General features: G+C 44.6%; 1 protein-coding gene across 2 annotated transcripts in view; it reads right to left on the minus strand.

The window, feature by feature from the left end:
• fgd1 (FYVE, RhoGEF and PH domain containing 1) overlaps nt 1-14,433 on the minus strand; it is a 43,130-nt gene extending 28,697 nt beyond the window's left edge. The window contains exon 1 of one of the 2 annotated variants that reach the window (XM_031293157.2): nt 13,715-14,433. In XM_031293157.2, coding sequence (XP_031149017.1) covers nt 13,715-13,889 — 175 coding nt within the window. In that variant the 5' untranslated portion in view covers nt 13,890-14,433. Of the gene's footprint in view, nt 1-5,730; nt 6,072-13,714 lie in introns of those variants that run through there. The other variant, XM_031293158.2, reaches the window with a different exon arrangement.
• Between the last annotated feature and the right edge of the window lie 4,589 nt (nt 14,434-19,022).

Below are 19,022 nucleotides of genomic sequence, written 5' to 3' on the forward strand. Positions count from 1 at the left end.
TACATGTTATCGTGTCATGAAGTGTGGGACTCGCCCTGGTCTGGTCTCGGTGCTGACTCGGTCTCAGTTTACCTGTTCTTCACTACAACACTTTGACTAACGTTAGCTTGGAGAGCTAATGTACCTGTTGGGCCACAGACTAAAGAAAATGTCACCACACAAACTAGCAGTCAGTCCGACCAGCGGCGACATGTTGCTGTTCCTAACGCTAGATTTGATTTATCAAAGACGCTAGCAAAGCAACATGGGACAGAAAATAATCACAGCAGAGACCACAGACAGGTCGGACCTCCGTGTTTAACTACATATCTCTAAACGTTACAGTTACGGCTGAAAACGACAACAGAAATAAACAAGTTAGCAGATTTCACATATCTCTGTAATTCAAATGAACTGCCATTTGTCCACCAGGAAGGGATGTTTGTGTCAGCGCGACGTCACGGAGACTCGATCTCTGGTAACAGAGACACACACAAGACACACCTTCCCGTTGGAGTAATGGAGATAGAAATAAGGTTTCTTCTTTTTCTTTTTAAATGGACCTGCTGGACTTCAGATAGAGATGTGACAGATGTTACTTTAAACGCTGTACCTTTAATACAGCCAGACTGCTGCAGCGCAACTGTCACCTTCACAGCACACACACACACACACACACACACACACACACACACACACACACACACGGCCACTATCTTTGTGGGGACCTGTCATTGACATAATGCATTCCCTAGCTCCTTACCCTAACCTTAACCATCACCACTAAATGCCTAACCTTAACCCTTACCCTCACCCTAACCATAACCTAATTCTAACCCTAATCCTAAAACCAAGTCTTAAACCTCAAACAGACCTTTAACCTTGTTGGGTCCAGCATTTTGGCCCCACAAAGCTGTGCAGACCCCACAAGTATACTGTATTCCCGATTTTTGGACCCCACGAATATAGTTTAACAAGAACACACACACACACACACACACACACACACACACACGTATGTCAGTGATGTATGTTGTGTGGTAGACAGGAAACACGTTAGCTGCTGCAGCAGAGTCTACTGCACACAGAATAGAACAAAATAGAATTAAACCAAGGTGTTGCATTGTTTCATGCAGCAGGGTGTTGCAGGACACACACACACACACACACACACACACACACACACACACACACACACACACACACAGTCAAAATGAATACATATACCTGCAGAATGTAAACATGATGAAACACCTGACTTCCTGTTTTATCTATTGTACATTTGTCTGTATTTTAATTTTGAGGAGCTACAGCAGCTTCAACTTATTCCCTAAGATGTTCCACTTTTCACTGACAAGGTTCTGTTGGACCTTATTATGTTAAGGGTCCATTAGATGGTTCTTGTGGTAATTAATTCATTCATTAATAACATCCGCTGTCCCCGGCTTTGTACCTGCTAGACAAATGGCCACATTAGGCAGGTTCTGAAGGAAGGGATTCAGGGTGGCTCAACAGCAAGTCATGCACTATTAGCACATATTAACATATGGTGTGTAGATTGATGCACATAATGCAGAACCAAATTTCACAAGCGTGGGTTCCGGACTGGGAACTTTTAGCCGTACGCCGTTAGCAACATGTGCCAAGGTAAGTAAACAGGCTGATTGCATGCGAGTCAGTCAGGCTACATTTGCATTGCTACGTTTTGCCTTTTAAGCGCTGTTGAAGAACTAATCTCAGTTTAAACTAACACGCCCAAACATAAATATCTCATCAACATCTTATGTATACTGGACATACACAGGAGGCAGCGTGGAGACTCCACCACGCTGCTGGTAGTTGCCATGGTAACGTGAGTAGCTTTAGTCTCACAGAACAAGATAAGACCCAATCAGAAGGAGAAATGTTGGCGTCAGTGTCGGTGTTTCCAAAGGTCTCCGTTTGCAGCCGTTGAGACTGCAACACAACCCCGCAGATTCATAACCAAAACGGGTCAGAAGAAATGAGAGGGGGGAAACACCAGAGCAGGGGGAATGAGAGGGGGAAACACCAGAGCAGGGGGAATGAGAGGGGGAAACACCAGAGCAGGGGGAATGAGAGGGGGAAACGCCAGAGCAGGGGGAATGAGAGGGGGAAACACCAGAGCAGGGGGAATGAGAGGGGGAAATGCCAGAGCAGGGGGAATGAGAGGGGGAAACACCAGAGCAGGGGGAATGAGAGGGGGAAACGCCAGAGCAGGGGGGAATGAGAGCAGGGGGAATGAGAGGGGGAAATGCCAGAGCAGGGGGGAATGAGAGGGGGAAACACCAGAGCAGGGGGAATGAGAGGGGGAAACACCAGAGCAGGGGGAATGAGAGGGGGAAACGCCAGAGCAGGGGGAATGAGAGGGGGAAACGCCAGAGCAGGGGGAATGAGAGGGGGAAACGCCAGAGCAGGGGGGAATGAGAGGGGGAAACACCAGAGCAGGGGGAATGAGAGGGGGAAACACCACAGCAGGTACACACACACACAAGTACACACATAGATACACTGGTAAGAGCCACTGAGGTTTAACCATGTATCAGCTAATTTAAATATCTTATATATATTATGAAAAAATCACTTTTTCTGGGATTTGGGGAGTTATTTTCTGTCTCTGGTGCTTGCACACACATACAAACTTTGAAAAAAATCCATCCATGGTGTTTAGAGTGAGATACGGTTTCTGAATGTGTCCTGCCTTCAGTCTCTGGGTGAGCTGGTCAAAATCGGCACGGCTTTCTACGTCACTAGCTGAAACGAGCAGGCTCACCGCAACCATTAGCTAACGCTAGCATGCTAACACTAGCATGCTACCTTGTTCTCAATAGCAAAGCACTGCTACAACACACACAAGTTCACCATAATCTACAAAAGAACTACTTCCATGTGCGCCCTCATTTAGAAGTCTCCCAGCTAATCCTGCCTTGTAACTGACCGAAGTTGTAGAAACAGCCTTTCTTTTACTGTCTATGGAGCTAGCTAGCTGACATGATCTACATCTGAGCTACTGGGCATGTGCGAGTGCAATCAAATATAGTACAGAAGTAGAAGAAGAAAAGAGGTCTCACTCTGTAGCTAAAACAGAGACCAGCTGAAAAGAGGATCTGCAGCAGTGAGAGAGAGCGGTGCAGTACAACAACAATATGGTGTTTTTAGAAAATTAAACCATGTAAACCTATTCTGGTACAACCTTAAAATACAATTATGAACCTGAAAATGAGCATAATATGGCTGCTTTAAGGTTTTAGCCAAGAATGTAAGTTTCGGTTCAACAGTGGGGGGGGGGGGGGGATTCGAGATCTCCACTTTTGAGCAAAATTGAAATTTTGATCGTCAAACACTTCATTTCGGTGGATTTTTCTGCAACAATTTGTGCTGCAAATGTCTTTATTTATGTAAAGGAAATTATAATAGGTATTTGGGGGGGTTGCACTGGCCAGTTTGGATTATTGGGGGGGTTGTAACCCCCCCACCCCCCCTCTAAATTATGCCTATGGTTTTAGTCATTTCTCAGGAAGTTCTAGTCGTTACTGGTTATCAGTCTGTTAGCTGGTTCTAGTGGGCCTTAGGGAGATTTTAGGTATCTTCATGGCGGACTAGACCTCTAGATGCGTTCTGAACGAATTGACGTGCACTCTTATTCTAACTAACTAACTCGTACTCGTGTTCTGCTGCATTAACACGAGTCTCTCCTGATCCAGATCAGACATCCGATCCGGATCTACAGGTAACACATGGTCTGCAGACGGACATAAAGCAACGCATTCTCACCAACGTGTTCGTATATGAAATCCTGCAAAATTAGGGGACCGTCGGCTATTCACGTGGCGCCGGCTACAGAGCTCCGTCGTACCAGCAGCCGTTGCTAGCTGAGTTTAGCCAACAACAGGCGACTGCAAGCCTGGTACAGAGCACCGTGAGACGTCGGGTCTTTCAGGGACCGTGGCAGTAAAGTTTAGGCGACAAAACAACTAGTTAAAAGGTCCAACGTGTGGGAATTTCTCCCATCTAGTGTTGAGATCATATATCAAATCAACTCTCTCGCGCCACGCAGTTCAAAGTCCGTATTACAGCTACGGTAGCCTTCACGCTTCAAAAAGCCGGTCTCTTGCTCTTTTCAATCTCCTTTTTCTTTTTCTGGGCGAAAAAGAAGAAGACTCCTGTTCCTGAAATTTGGATTTTGAATACGTGTGGTCCTCCATGTTTCCTTCTTCAAACTTGGCCGGAGGCCGGGAAGCTACGATACCCGTTAGCAGCATTAGCAGCATTAGCAGCAGCTGTGAGTTTATCATGTGACAGAGAAAACGTGAAAGGTGGAGCACTATGTCCTGTATGTCCCTCACACACACACACACACACACACACACACACACACACACACACACACAGCAGTATATCCTGTATGTCCCTTACTGGCTAACGTATTTCAAGATGGAGCATGAATATGGAGCGTCTACCCCAGTTCATGCAAATAGGAATACTACTGAACGTCTTTCGTTTTCCACGAGAAGTGAACTCTGCTCCCCAGGTTTAGAGCCCTGTGTATTATGACCCAAACATCCCCCCCTCCCCCCCAACCTCCTCCCTCCGCGGTCCACAGCGCTCTTATAGCTACAGCAGCAATCAATGTGCTGACAGTAATGAATGCGTGAAATACAGACCGATTACAGTGCTGCACTTTTCAGAGCTAAATGTACTTCATGAGAACAGCGTGCTTAATGACAGACATGACAGCATGTAGGAGCAGAGGATGATGCAGATATCTTCATCATTAACAGCATGAGGGGGGTGTGTGTGTGTGTGTGTGTGTGTGTGTGTGTGTGTGTGTGTGTATGTTTTGGAGGGTGGAGGGTGGGGGGGTGGGGGTGTCAGTCCTCTGTCTGCAGAAACAAACCAGCACTAATGACTGACACCATCCTGCTGTTCATCCACATCAGCCTCCAATCAGCATCCTCGTTTGAAAATCAATGGATTAGGAGTCAATCATTACAATCACACACACACACACACACACACACACACACACACACACACACACACACACACACACACACACACACACACACACACACACACACACACACACACACAGTCTCGGCCTGATTGGATTCTGTCTGTTTGTGGATTTCGTGTCAGTGCTGATGAAATAAAACATGCAGCAGAGAGATTATTGATCCCATCATCCATGGGATCATTAATGAATATAGAAATAGAAATGTGTATACACGCTGAGCTGCTGTTGTGTTTAATAAAGATGATTTCAGCAGATCAGAGAGCAGCAAAGCAACAGACTCACAAACACACACACACACACACACACACACACACACACACACACACACACACACACACACACACACACACATCTGCCAGACGCAGTATCATGCAGCCATACTAGCCTACATTCACTGCGGCGAGATGTCGGTCAGTGTGTGCGCGTGCACGGCACCCTGTGTGTGAGCGCGCGTATGTCATGTCATTCCCAACCCCCGCCACAACCACCACCACCACCACCATCAGGATTTTTTATGATTATACACATTTATACACATAGATAGAAATAGATATTAAATAAAACACATGAGAAGAAGGTGCGGTGGTGTGACGAGGCTGCAGCTGTGTGCGCGCTACGTGTGCGCGTGCTCGTGCAGCGGTTATCAGCAGGTATCCGTAGCTACACGGTGCAGATGAGTATGTGTGCATGCACACGGTAGGCAGGCAGGTACTCACCCCTGGTCAGGCTGCTTCTGTCCATATACATCGCGCAGCAAAACACAAATCCGGTCATTAAAGATAATGTTGGTGAGGAGAGAGAGCGGCTCTCCCGGTCCACAGCACGGAGAAGAAACCGGGTCAGCTACACACACACACGCGCGCGCGCGCATACACACACACACACACACACGCGCAGACACGCGCACGGACCAGACCGGAGCCGGACGGTTCCGAGCCAGAGACACAGCGACGGCCCGAACCGGTTGACAGACCGACGGCTGCTGCTTCTGGACGGATAAGTAGGTTAGATGCGCTCGGTTTGGTTAAGAGGGCTGCCCGGTGTGTGAGCGGCGGTGGGCGGGGGGGGCGGGAGAGAGAGAGAGAGAGAGAGAGAGAGAGAGAGAGAGAGAGAACACAGAGAGAGAGGGAGACAGAGTGAGAGAGCGATAGACAGAGAGAGAGAGACAGAGAGAGAGAGAGAGAGAGAGGAGAGAGAGCGATAGACAGAGAGAGAGACAGAGAGAGAGAGAGAGACAGAGAGAGACAGAGAGAGAGAGAGAGGAGAGAGAGCTAGACAGAGAGAGAGACAGAGAGAGAGAGAGAGAGACAGAGAGAGAGAGAGAGAGAGAGAGAGAAAGAGAGAGAGAGAGAGAGACAGAGAGAGAGAGAGACAGAGAGAGAGAGAGAGAGAGAGAGAGAGACACAGAGAGACAGAGAGAGAGAGAGACAGAGAGAGAGAGAGAGAGAGAGAGAGAGAGAGACAGAGAGACAGAGAGAGAGAGAGAGAGAGAGAGAGAGAGAGAGAGAGAGAGCGATAGACAGAGAGAGAGAGAGAGACAGAGAGAGAGAGAGAGAGAGAGAGAGAGAGAGACACCTCCTCCATTTTGGTTTCCTTGACAACAAATTAAGAGAGAGGTAGTCTGAGCCATCATCAGTATTTTATATGTAATCGGCCTGTAAATCTTCTGTCAACTGTTTTTCATGCCAATAAAGAATTGAATTGAATATGTGGAACGCAACTTGAGAATATTGAATGAAATTTGATGCCATTACGGAATCTGTTGATGCAGAATTGTCCGCAGATTATTTTAAAACAAGTGAAGAAAGTTAAAATAAAACACAAAATTTTGTGATTGTTTTGGGCTAAATTCCTTGATTATGCGGCACGTTTTCTTAAAAAATGCGATGGAATATGCGGGATATTTATGCAATTTTATGCGATGAAATTGCGGGAACTTGCAAAAACTGCGGTTTCCTCATGGCTTCATCGCGGGGTTTGCAGCTTTTCGATGATGTTCACGTCACGTAATTACGTCACTTCATAACGTTACCATGGCAACAGGGGTAAACGGCTGCTCTCGTGTGAAGTAAACGCAACATTTTTCAACTTTCTGCTAAGATATATGTGACTTTTTTGCAACGAAAATGCGGGGATTATGAAATCATGCAAGCCCCGCATATTTTGCGCGGAAATCGGCAATTTATGCGGCGAAAGTGCGGCGTATTTGAAAAAATGCGCCCCCCCCGCATAAATATGTAGACTTTGGCCGATTATGTATTGAATTATGCGATCGCATAATCACGTTTTTCTGGAGGGACTGGTCTATATGCACAACGTTTCATTACCGGGATTGGTCCGGTGCCGCCTGAAATTCTGCCGGATGCCCCTCATTTTAGCAGGATTTGTGAGGACCATGGTTAACTGTTCCTCAGACTATCTGTCCAATCAGAGTTCTCTGTTGCGTGATCAGTGTGGCTCTCTGTGTGTGCTCGTTCATCACACTTTGGCCTATTTTGTATTGTCACTAAACAGTTCTTGCTATAGCAACCTGTTTATTACAGTAATACATAAAATACAGTAAACTATGTATAGTTACAGTACATACATTACTGTAAACTACAGTACACCTTATTACAGTACAGTATTGTATGTGAAGAATACAGTAAAGTTCTGGCAACCGTGCTGCCTGTATCGTACTGTAATTTTACAGTTTTTAACAGTGTAGTTTTGTGGTGGGCTGCAATGCAGAACTCCCATAGGAAAACTACCAATTTAAGGCAACTAGTGATTCAATATTCAATTGTATTTCTTACATACTTTGTACATAAATAGTGGCAGGACCGCTTCTGGTATACATTTAACCAGCGGTGCTCATCGAAGGGAATAACGTTCACAGAGAGGAGGAAGAGTTATGACCAAAAACAGTCATGAAAAATGACACTGAGAAAGGCTCAAGCCGACACGCGTTGGTGTACTTTTAAATGTCTTGCCAAATGAATTAAAGGCCTTTTTCCTTTTTGTAACCAACCTTGAGGGCCTGGATATGGTTTTATTAGGACATAACTCTTCCTCCTCTCCGTATTCTTTATGTATTGAACCTTTTGGGGGGCTTTCATTTTAGCCCTTCTGTTAAATCGTTCTGTGTTTGAATCATGGTTATATTAGTTGTTGTGTAGCTTTGACTTATAAAGGCCAGTCCTTCCAGAAAAATGCAGAGTTTTTTTGTGATTGTTTTGGGCAAAATTCCTTGATTATGCGGCACGTTTTCTTAAAAAATGCGATGGAATATGCGGGATATTTATGCAATTTTATGCGATGAAATTGCGGGAACTTGCAAAAACTGCGGTTTCATCATGGCTTCATCGCGGGGTTTGCAGCTTTTCGATGATGTTCACGTCGCGTAATTACGTCACTTCATAACGTTCCCATGGCAACGGGAAAACAGCTGCTCTTGTGTGAAGTAAACGCAACATTTTTCAACTTTCTGCTAAGATATGTGTGACTTTTTTGCAACGAAAATGCGGGGATTATGAAATCATGCAAGCCCCGCATATTTTGGCGAAAGTGCGGCGTATTTGAAAAAATGCAGACTTTGGCCGATTATCGCGTATATTGCATAATCACGTTTTTCTGGAGGGACTGAAAGGTGTCTTTAATTTGAACTATAATTTTTTGACTTTTTCCAATGAGAACCAGGGGAGGGGTACTTAAAGTGCTCATTTTCAGGTTCATAATTGTATTTTGAGATTGTATCAGAATAGGTTTACATAGTTTAATGTTGTTGCTGTAACATCTTTGTTGGCAGTCGCACATGCTCGGTAGCTAGGTAAGATCACACGCTCGGTAGCTAGGTAAGATCACATGATCAGTAGCTAGGTAAGATCACATGATCAGTAGCTAGGTAAGATCACATGATCAGTAGGTAAGATCACATGCTCAGTAGCTAGGTAAGGACTACATCAGCTAGCTAGCCGTTTCTCCAACTTCTACAAGGCAGGATTAGCCGGGAGACTTCTTCTAAACGAGGGCGCACTTCAAACTTTGTGGAATACCTGCAGAACAGGGACATGGAAGTAGTTCTTTTGTAGATTAGGGTGAACTAGTGTGTGTTGTAGCAGTGGTTTGCCATTCAGAACAAGCTAGCATGCTAACGGTTAGCCCCCTCGTCTCGACTAGTGACGTAGAAAGCCGTGCAGATTTTGACCAGCTCACCCAGAGACTGAAGGCAGGACACATTCAGAAACCGTATCTCACTCTAAACAGCATGGATGGTTTTTCCAAGTTTGTATGTGTGTGGAAGCACCAGAGACACAAAATAACGCCCCAAATCCCAGAAAAAGTGTTTTTTTTCATAATATGGACACTTATTAAAGTGAAAAATTAGTTTAAAAAATGAGACCAGCTTTATGAGGACAAACTCCGTCCGACTCTGAATGACATGACATAAAAAACATATTTAATCTGTCTTTGCTCTAAATGGAGAGATTTACCTCCAGTTGCCCCTGAGAGCCTCCACCATCTGTCACACACACACACACACACCGACACATAAACACACACCAACACACACACACACACACACACACACACAGACACACACATAAACACACACCGACACACACACACACATAAACACACACACACACACACACACACACCGACACACACACACACACACACACACACACACACATAAACACACACCGACACACACACACACACACACACACACATAAACACACACCGACACACACACACACACATAAACACACACCGACACACACACCGACACACACACACACACACACACACACACACACATAAACACACACCGACACACACACACACACACACAGGTTTGTGGCACTATCTTTGTGGGGACCCGTCATTGACATAATGCATTCCCTAGCTCCTTACCCTAACCTTAACTATCACAACTAAATGCCTAACCTTAACCCTTACCCTCACCCTAACCATAACCTAATTCTAACCCTAATCCTAAAACCAAGTCTTAACCCTCAAACAGACCTTTAAACTTGTGGGGTCCAGCATTTTGGCCCCTCAAAGCTGTGCAGACCCCACAAGTATACCCTATTCCCCGGTTTTTGGACCCCACGAATATAGTTAAACAAGCACACACACACACACACACACACACACACTCGCTCTCTCCATTCATAGATGTCCTGGGGGAATGGACGATCAAGCCTGTCTCTCTTTGGGTCAATGGGTCGCTCACTGTTGCTCTGGGGGAGGGGAGGTGTGTGTGTGTGTGTGTGTGTGTGTGTGTGTGTCAGAGGTCAGCCTGTAGTTTTATCTCCTCCCCTGCCAGATGATACCAGGGTGTGTTTGTCTTTTCTTCACTCGTACGCGTTGAAGTGTTTTGGGTGCGTTTGGCTTATCAGCCTCGGGGGGGGGTGGAGTTTAACAGTCTCTCAGCACTGACAGTTCAGTAACTAGAGCGTACGTTTGATTTGTTCTATAGCGGTGACTCTCCTCCTCCGTCTTCTTCAGTCACTCGGGTGTGTTTGTGTTATATAACGCTGGCTGGTGGGGGTTTGTTTTGATCACCCTGCCTGTCTCCATCTATCTGTCTGTCTGTCTGTCTGTCTGTCTCTGCCTGCCTGTCCGTCCGTCCGTCCGTCCGTCTCTGTCTCTCTGTCTGTCTCTCTGCCTGTCTGCCTGTCCATCCGTCCGTCTGTCTGTCTCCGTCTCTCTGTCTGTCTGTCTCCGTCTCTCTGTCTGTCTGTCTCTGTCTCTCCGTCTGTCTCTCTGTCTGTCTGTCTCTCTGTCTCCGTCTCTCTGTCTGTCTCTCCGTCTGTCTCTCTCTCTCTGTCTCTCTGTCTGTCTCTCTGTCTGTCTGTCTGTCTGCTCTACAGGATCAGCAGCTCCATGACAGGGGTGTGTTTGTTTTTGTTCATCTTGTCCTGACCAAGTAGTGGGGTGGAGCTAGATCAACTGTGTCTCTGCTGTCCTGTGATCAGGAGCGCTTGTTTTGAGTCATGATTACTTTGATTAGCGTCACTGAGAAACAGCTTTTTATTAAGAAAAACGTGTAGTGACTATAATCAAAGTTTATCCAGTAAAACTGAGGAGGATTTTCACTTCCTGTCAGCTGTTGAGAGATTTCGGTCAAAGGAAGGAACAACCCCCATTCCTGCTGGGCTTTTAATTTGAAAAGCCTTCAGGAAGTAAGACTTTGTCATCAACTGACTTTATTTGAGAATAATAATAATAATATTAGTAATATTTATTTAGCATGAAAATAATCTGGAACATCTGTGTGTACACAGTGTGTGTGTGTGTATGTGTGTGTGTGTGTGTGTGTCTCTCTGTGTGTCTGTGTGTGTTTATGTGTGTGTGTGTGTGTCGGTGTGTGTTTATGTGTGTGTGTGTGTGTGTGTGTGTGTGTGTGTCGTGTGTGTTTGTGTGTGTGTGTGTGTGTCGGTGTGTGTTTATGTGTGTGTGTGTGTGTCGGTGTGTGTTTATGTGTGTGTGTGTGTGTGTGTGTCGGTGTGTGTGTGTGTGTGTGTGTGTGTGTGTGTGTGTGTGTGTGTGTGTGTCGGTGTGTGTTTATGTGTGTGTGTGTGTGTGTGTGTGTGTGTCGGTGTGTGTTTGTGTGTGTGTGTGTGTGTGTGTTTATGTGTGTGTGTTTGTGTGTGTGTGTGTGTGTGTGTCGGTGTGTGTTTATGTGTGTGTGTGTGTGTGTGTGTGTGTGTGTGTGTGTGTGTGTTTGTGTGTGTGTGTGTGTGTGTGTGTGTGTGTGTGTGTGTGTGTGTGTGTGCGGGACACTGAGGGCACTGTCACAGTTTCACAGTTGAAGTTGCATTTTTAATTTGGTGGTTTCATTTTCTGACATTTTAGAGACCAAAACAACTAATGCATTCATCCAGACAATAATCAACTATGAAAAAAATTGTCTTCATTAAACACCACACCAGACTCTACTTAGTCTGGCATCCCCAGACCTTCCTCCACAGCTCTGCGGAGGAAGGTCTGTCTAGTCCACACAGCATTCCTGGATGGGAGGAAAACGTGCTCTGGTATATTGGCATTTCTTTAAACCAATCACAATCGTCTTGGGCGGGGCTAAGCTCCGGACGGAGCCACGGTGCCTCTGCTAAATAGTCTCAGGAAGGAACTTGTTTTGGTGGAACATGTGGACGTTCAAAAGTAGTTTTAGTCGTGCAACAGAAAACTCAGATTGAACAGATAGTCTAGCTAGCTGTCTGGATTTACCCTGCAGAGATCTGAGGAGCAGGTAACCATAGTCCTCAGAAATCAGCCGGAGGTTTTGCTGCGTTCATAGACATCGGAATGTCATCATTCACGTCCCTTCCTGTGGGAATCAGAGGTGGGAAACTCGGGCTAGATTTTGCTAACCGAGCTCCCCAGTTGGTGACGCGTTGTTGACAACTGACGTTTGATGGAGGCGACTTTGGTTCACTGGACATATTTCAATGACAATAAACTTATTTAATGTGGACAAACGCCTCTGCTGAGAACCATACACAGACATAACATGTTTCAGATTATTCATAAATAGGCCCATGTATAAAACACCTTCTCCGTGTCCTTTCCCGTACGTTGTCCTGCAGATAACACAAACACCTGACAATGTGCTGTTTCTATGCTCATATAAGAAAACAGCTGCAAATCTTTTGTTATTGTGGCCTCCATGTTTTCACCACCTGATGCTCTCGGCTACGGCCAACAGCTGGTTGCAGTCATGCAAGTTGTTATGCCAAACGCCAATATAACAGAAGACGAAGAACATTCATCCCGACCATGTGAACGCTGACAGTCAGAATAACCAAGGGGGTAAACTTCGCTTCAGAGCTCGAACCTCCTATGGCGCCATTTTGATGCTACCAAGCCATCACCTCCCGTTAGCATCCCATTGACTGCCATTCATTTTGACGTCACTTTGACAGAGAATAACTTTACATCTGAAGAGTTTAAAGACTCTATTTGTCCATTGTTTATTTCTAAAGAAACACAACAATGTATAAAAGGCTCCATTACCTTGTACCTCACGTTATGGCTCCGTAGCAGACGTTTTTATAAAAATAGGCTAACGATTGGGTCATAACCACGAGACTTACTGTCTCATAGTAGAGGAATTACCGTATAGTACAGGAGAAGCTCTCAGGCAGTTTGGACTTCCATTAGCTGTTTAAGTTTAATTACTAATGTTAACTATCATTTTAGTGATCAATAATTAGCCTGTGTCTATGTTATCTCCTTACATATACCTACGCTCTCCGTCTCTGCTAGATTGGGAATGATTGAGATTTCTCTTGGCACAGCTACCAGAAGACTTCCAACTTTCAGACAGGTTGCTCACGTCACATCTACGTCTTCAAGCTCAGTTGGAGGCTGCTCAGTAACGCTCAGCCATCACCGGGAAAGATCTTCTAATATCCTTCACTGGTCTCCGTCCAGAGACACGGGACCTGCTGGTCCAGTTTATATATACAGTCTATAACAACGCAATCACGGAGGCGGTCCCTGTTATTCCCAGGTGGCATGAACGCAGCATTTGAACGCCAACACTAAGAAAGAGGAAGGGGACGCACATCCGGCTCAAAAGAGGGACATCATGGCGGCACCGGAGCAATCCCCTAAATGAATCGTCGTCACTCAGCGTGACAATTAAGAACAGTTACGCGCAGCCCTTTCAAAATAAAAGTGTTGGTGACGCTGCGGTGCACTCACCTGTCCTGCGGGTGGCGCTGCAGGCTGGTGGCGCTGCTGCGTCGGCGCTGGTGTTCAGGTGGTAGGAGAACCTCATGGTGCTGAACTGGCTGGAGAAGGAGGGGGGGGACGGGGGAGGGGGGGCAGGGGGGAGGCCGAACCCGAGCAAGGTGCTGCGGGGTCGGTTCAGCCGCATGCCGGTCAGAGGTCACGGTGCGGTTCAGTTCATATCCATTAGTACTCCGTATGATGGATAATAATCGACGTTGAAACGTGGAGGTGCGATAAGCTCTTCAGTCCCGTTTTGTTTGCTTTGTTTATTTAACGGCAAGAAAAAGCGTTAATGTTTCGTCCGTGTATTGTTTATTACCGGTGTATCCAATGTTGTAAGTTACGAATGAACAAAATAAACTAAAAACCAGAGGTGGTTGGGGGGGAAGGTGTCCATGTTTACTGTATGTGTGTGTGTGTGTGTATGTGATGTGTATGTGGTGTGTATTTGTGAGGCCCTGTACAGACTATGACTACAAATTCCTGCAATGGACGATAAAAACTATCTAATCTAACTGCTTACCTACCTAAAAATGTTATGTTTTTTTACTCTAGGTACACCGTTAAATAACAGAAAATGTTATGTTGTTTTCACCATTGACACGGTTATGTAACTGAAAATTACGGGACAGAGTCCAGGTAATGAGCTGCCAGTACTTTTTCTGTTATTTTACGGATATATTTCTTAGAGTGTACCTACCTACCTACTTACCTATCTAACTACCTATACCTACCTATCTATGTAACTACCTACCTACCTATGTACCTATCTACCTACCTATGTAACTACCTACCTACCTACCTATGTAACTACCTACCTACCTACCTACCTAGGTAACTACCTACCTATCCAACTACCTACCTACCTACCTACCTATATACTACCTACCTACCTACCTAGGTACCTACCTGTACTACCTATGACTACCTACCTACCTAGGTACACTATCACTACCTACCTACCTAGGTACCTACCTACCTACCTACCTACCTACCTATATACTACCTACCTACCTACCTAGGTACCTACCTACCTACCTACCTACCTAGGTAACTACCTACCTACCTACCTACCGGTAACTACCTACTACGTACCTACCTATCAACTACCTACTACCTACCTACCTAGACTACCTACTACTACCTAGTACTACCTACCTACCTACCTAGGTAACTACCTACCTATCCAACTACCTACCTACCTACCTAGGTAACTACCTACCTATATACTACCTACCTACCTACCTAGGTAACTACCTACCTATCCAACTACCTACCTACCTACCTATATACTACCTACCTATGTAACTACCTACCTACTTACCTATCTACCTATCTCTCTTTTTACACTTTTCAAGAATGAGACATTTAATCTGAAAGTTTTCTGCTTAAATCAGTCACTTCCTGTTGAGTCCTCAGAGAGTTCATCGCAGCATCACGTATCCGTTTGTTCTCTGCTGGAAGTCATGTGGCGGTCAGCGTCTCCCCTCCGTCCTCCTCCCCCCCTCCTCTCTCCCATCTCTCCTTTCTTTCTTCCTCTTTCTGTCACTCTTTCAGCAAACGTAGAAACCGTCCCGCGTCCGTCTCCATCTCTCCGTCTCCTTCAGAGGATCGCTCCGTCCATCAGACCAATCAGCAGAATCCAGATGTGATTAAACCAGCGGTGGGAAAAGTATTCAGATCCTTTACTTCAGTGAAAGTACTAATACCACACTGTAAAAATACTCAGGGTGCAGTAATCTTAATGTGTAAAGTAACTAGTAACTAAAGCTGTAACAGATGAATGTAGTGGAGTAAAAAGTCCAATATTTCTCTCTGAAATGTAGCGGAGTAGAAGTAGAAAGTGGCATGAAAAGAAAAGACTCAAGGAAAGTACAAGTACCTCAAAATTTGGACTGAAGTACAGCACTGGAGTACATGTATTTAGTTACATTCCAGCGCTGGATTCAACCATTAAACAGTTTCCTCAGATCAGTTGGTTCCAGTCAGATCACAAGAAGAAACGTGAGAAATAACTCCATCTCGTCTGAGGAAGTCAAACTGTTCTCCTCTTCTGAAGAATCCACAAAGAGCCGACTCAGCTCCAAAACAAAAGCTGCTTCACTCCTCCTCTCCTCCTCTCCTCCTCTCCTCCTCCGGCTGCTGCGGCTATTCGCACTTCCTTAGCAGATTTCTATTCTTTCATTCCAGATGTCAGTTTGTCCAGACAGACAGACAGACAGACGGACGGTGCTCTCTCTGCCTCTCTCTCTCTCTCTTTGCCTCTCTCGCTCTCTCTCTCTCTCTGCCTCTCTCTCTCTCTTTGCCTCTCTCGCTCTCTCTCTCTCGCTCTCTCTCTCTCTCTCTCTCTCTCTCTCTCTCTCTCTCTTTGCCTCTCTCGCTCTCTCTCTCTCTCTGCCTCTCTCTCTCTCTCTTTGCCTCTCTCGCTCTCTCTCTCTCTCTGCCTCTCTCTCTCTCTCTTTGCCTCTCTCTCTCTCTCTCGCTCCTTCTGTGTGAAAGTCTGATCTGAGCTGCAGATGGCCACCACAACTCCTCCTCTTCCTCCTCCTCCTCCTCCTCCTCCTCCTCCTCCTCCTCCTTCTCCTTCCTCCTCCTCCTCTTCCTCTCTGTGGTCTGTTTCTCATTTTCTCTGCTCTTTTTTTTTTTTTTTTTTTTTTTTCCAGGCTGAAATTTGAAGCAAAAGGAAAACTGTGGAGACAAATTCTTTGCAGCAGCTTTTGTTTTTATTTCTTTTTCTTCCGTCAGAGCTGCAGACGTCGGTCAGCTCCTTCCTCCCCCTCGGCACACTTTAAAAAAAAAAATAATTTTAACACTTAAAAGCAACTGAGATGAAACTTTTCAGTGTGTTTCAGCCAGCAGAGGGCTCCACCCCTCCCTCTGTCCATCTGCTAAACCCATACAGACAGGCTGGAACTCAACATCAGAGACGCTTTGGCTCATTTCTGTATTTTCTTCTCATCGTGGACATTATCTCCTCATGTGTTGGTGTCTAAGGGACCAGATCTTTAAAACTGGTCCAGTATTGAGCGAGAACACTGTTACCAGCAGCCGTGAACCGGCCTGTAATGTGACCCTATCCAGTCCTTCCAGAAAAATGCCGACCGGGGATCGGGTCCCACGTGTCACGTTTCCTAAACTCAACCGTAGCCTCGCGATAACACGTGACGTAGCTTTAGAAAGTGGCGTGTATGTTTACGCTGCGACGTTGCAGACTGCAATCCACTGTATACAGCGTAGACATACATGCAGATAGCTCAAAATGCATACAGATAACACGCCACTTGGCTTTAGGAAAGTGGCGTGTATGTTTACGTGAAGTCATGACGTCAGATAAACATTTATGGCTTCACTGAGCAACTCTCATAGGGATGAACGGGGCTCCGCCTCGAATGCTGTATCCAGTTCTTATTACACATCCATGGACAACTTTACTGAATGTATAACACAGTCCTTCCAGAAAAATGCAGAGTGTTTTTGTGATTGTTTCGGGCAAAAATCCTTGATTATGCGGCACGTTTTCTTAAAAAATGTGATGGAATATGCGGGATATTTATGCAATTTTATGCGATGAAATTGCGGGAACTTGTAAAAACTGCGGTTTCATCGTGGCTTCATCGCGGGGTTTGCAGCTTTTCGATGACGTTCACGTCACGTAATTACGTCACTTCATAACGTTCCCATGGCAACAGGGGAAAACAGCTGCTCTTGTGTGAAGTAAACGCAACATTTTTCAACTTTCTGCTAAGATATGTGTGACTTTTTTGCAACGAAAATGCGGGGATTATGAAATCATGCAAGCCCCGCATATTTTGCGCGGAAATCTGCAATTTATGAGGCGAAAATGCGGCGTATTTGAAAAAATGCCCCCCCCCCGCATAAATATGCAGACTTTGGCTGATTATGCATTGAATTATGAGATCGCATAATCCCGTTTTTCCGGAGGGACTGCCTATAGGCAGGGGTTCTCAAACGCATATTTTTTATGAAATCAATGAAATGTTGTTACTGTTAGTTCATTAATGTGTTTTAATCTGTCTAGATTTCATCTAGATTGTTTAGATTTTAAACGCTATGTTGACAGTAGGTTTAAAAATGTTTAAAAAAATGGCAACATGTGAGTGATCTCACAAAAAAAAGATAAAACGTATGACACGTGATGCTTTTCATTCAACCCGGTTACATGATTTTCAACCCTGTTGCGGTGCATTCATCTCTATTATGATTATTTTTTTTACATTTTTGTATTAAATACACAAAATATAACATCAATAGTTGCTTTATTGTGTGTATTAAATCCGGGTACATAAGTCTATTTAAATTTTGTCAGGAATCACGCAGCATTCTTGCACATTTCTAGCGAAAATGTGGAGTTAGATTAGAAATGTCTTCATCATAAGCTGGTAAGGATGGTGCTCGTCAGTTTCTCTTGATTTTCTCTTTAATTACAATATGCCATTATTTACAAGGGACATCTAAACTGTGAGATTATGCCAGAAGCTGATCTCAAGCTTATTGGAAAAATGAATAGTTGAATAACAAAATGACTGCGATGGGGCTGAATTAAATTGGGATTAGTTTGAGAAAATAATGCAGAATAATAACTTAATACTCTACGTTAAGATGGGAAAAGGTATTTTCTATCAAGTACACACATTACTTTGTCACATCAAATTAAAAAAAGCTTAACATTTTAACGTTCATTGTTTCATCCTCCTCAATCACAAATGGCACCGACTCTGTAGAATGACTCAGGCCTTATCAATTTAGGCTCACAATCAAGTTTGGCCTGCCTAGTTTATGCTGCCTTTTCCGAAGTTTATGGCACTTTTTTCAACGTTTCTGTCACTTTTCTCAACATTTTTGGCACTTTTTCTGACGTTTTTGTCACTTTTTTCAACATTTGTCATTTTTTTCAACATTTTTGTCACTTTTTTCAACGTTTTTGTCACTTTTTTCAACATTTTTGGCACTTTTTCTGACGTTTTTGTCACTTTTTTCAACGTTTTTGTCACTTTTTTCAACATTTGTCATTTTTTCAACATTTTTGTCACTTTTTTCAACGTTTTTGTCACTTTTTTCAACGTTTTTGTCACTTTTTTCAACATTTTTGGCACTTTTTTCAACATTTTTGGCACTTTTTTCAACATTTGTCACTTTTTTCAACGTTTTTGTCACTTTTTTCAACATTTGTCATTTTTTTCAACGTTTTTGTCACTTTTTTCAACATTTTTGGCACTTTTTTCAACATTTGTCACTTTTTTCAACGTTTTTGTCACTT

This window comes from Sander lucioperca, chromosome 12 (assembly GCF_008315115.2).
Source record: "Sander lucioperca isolate FBNREF2018 chromosome 12, SLUC_FBN_1.2, whole genome shotgun sequence".
Lineage (NCBI taxonomy): Eukaryota > Metazoa > Chordata > Actinopteri > Perciformes > Percidae > Sander > Sander lucioperca.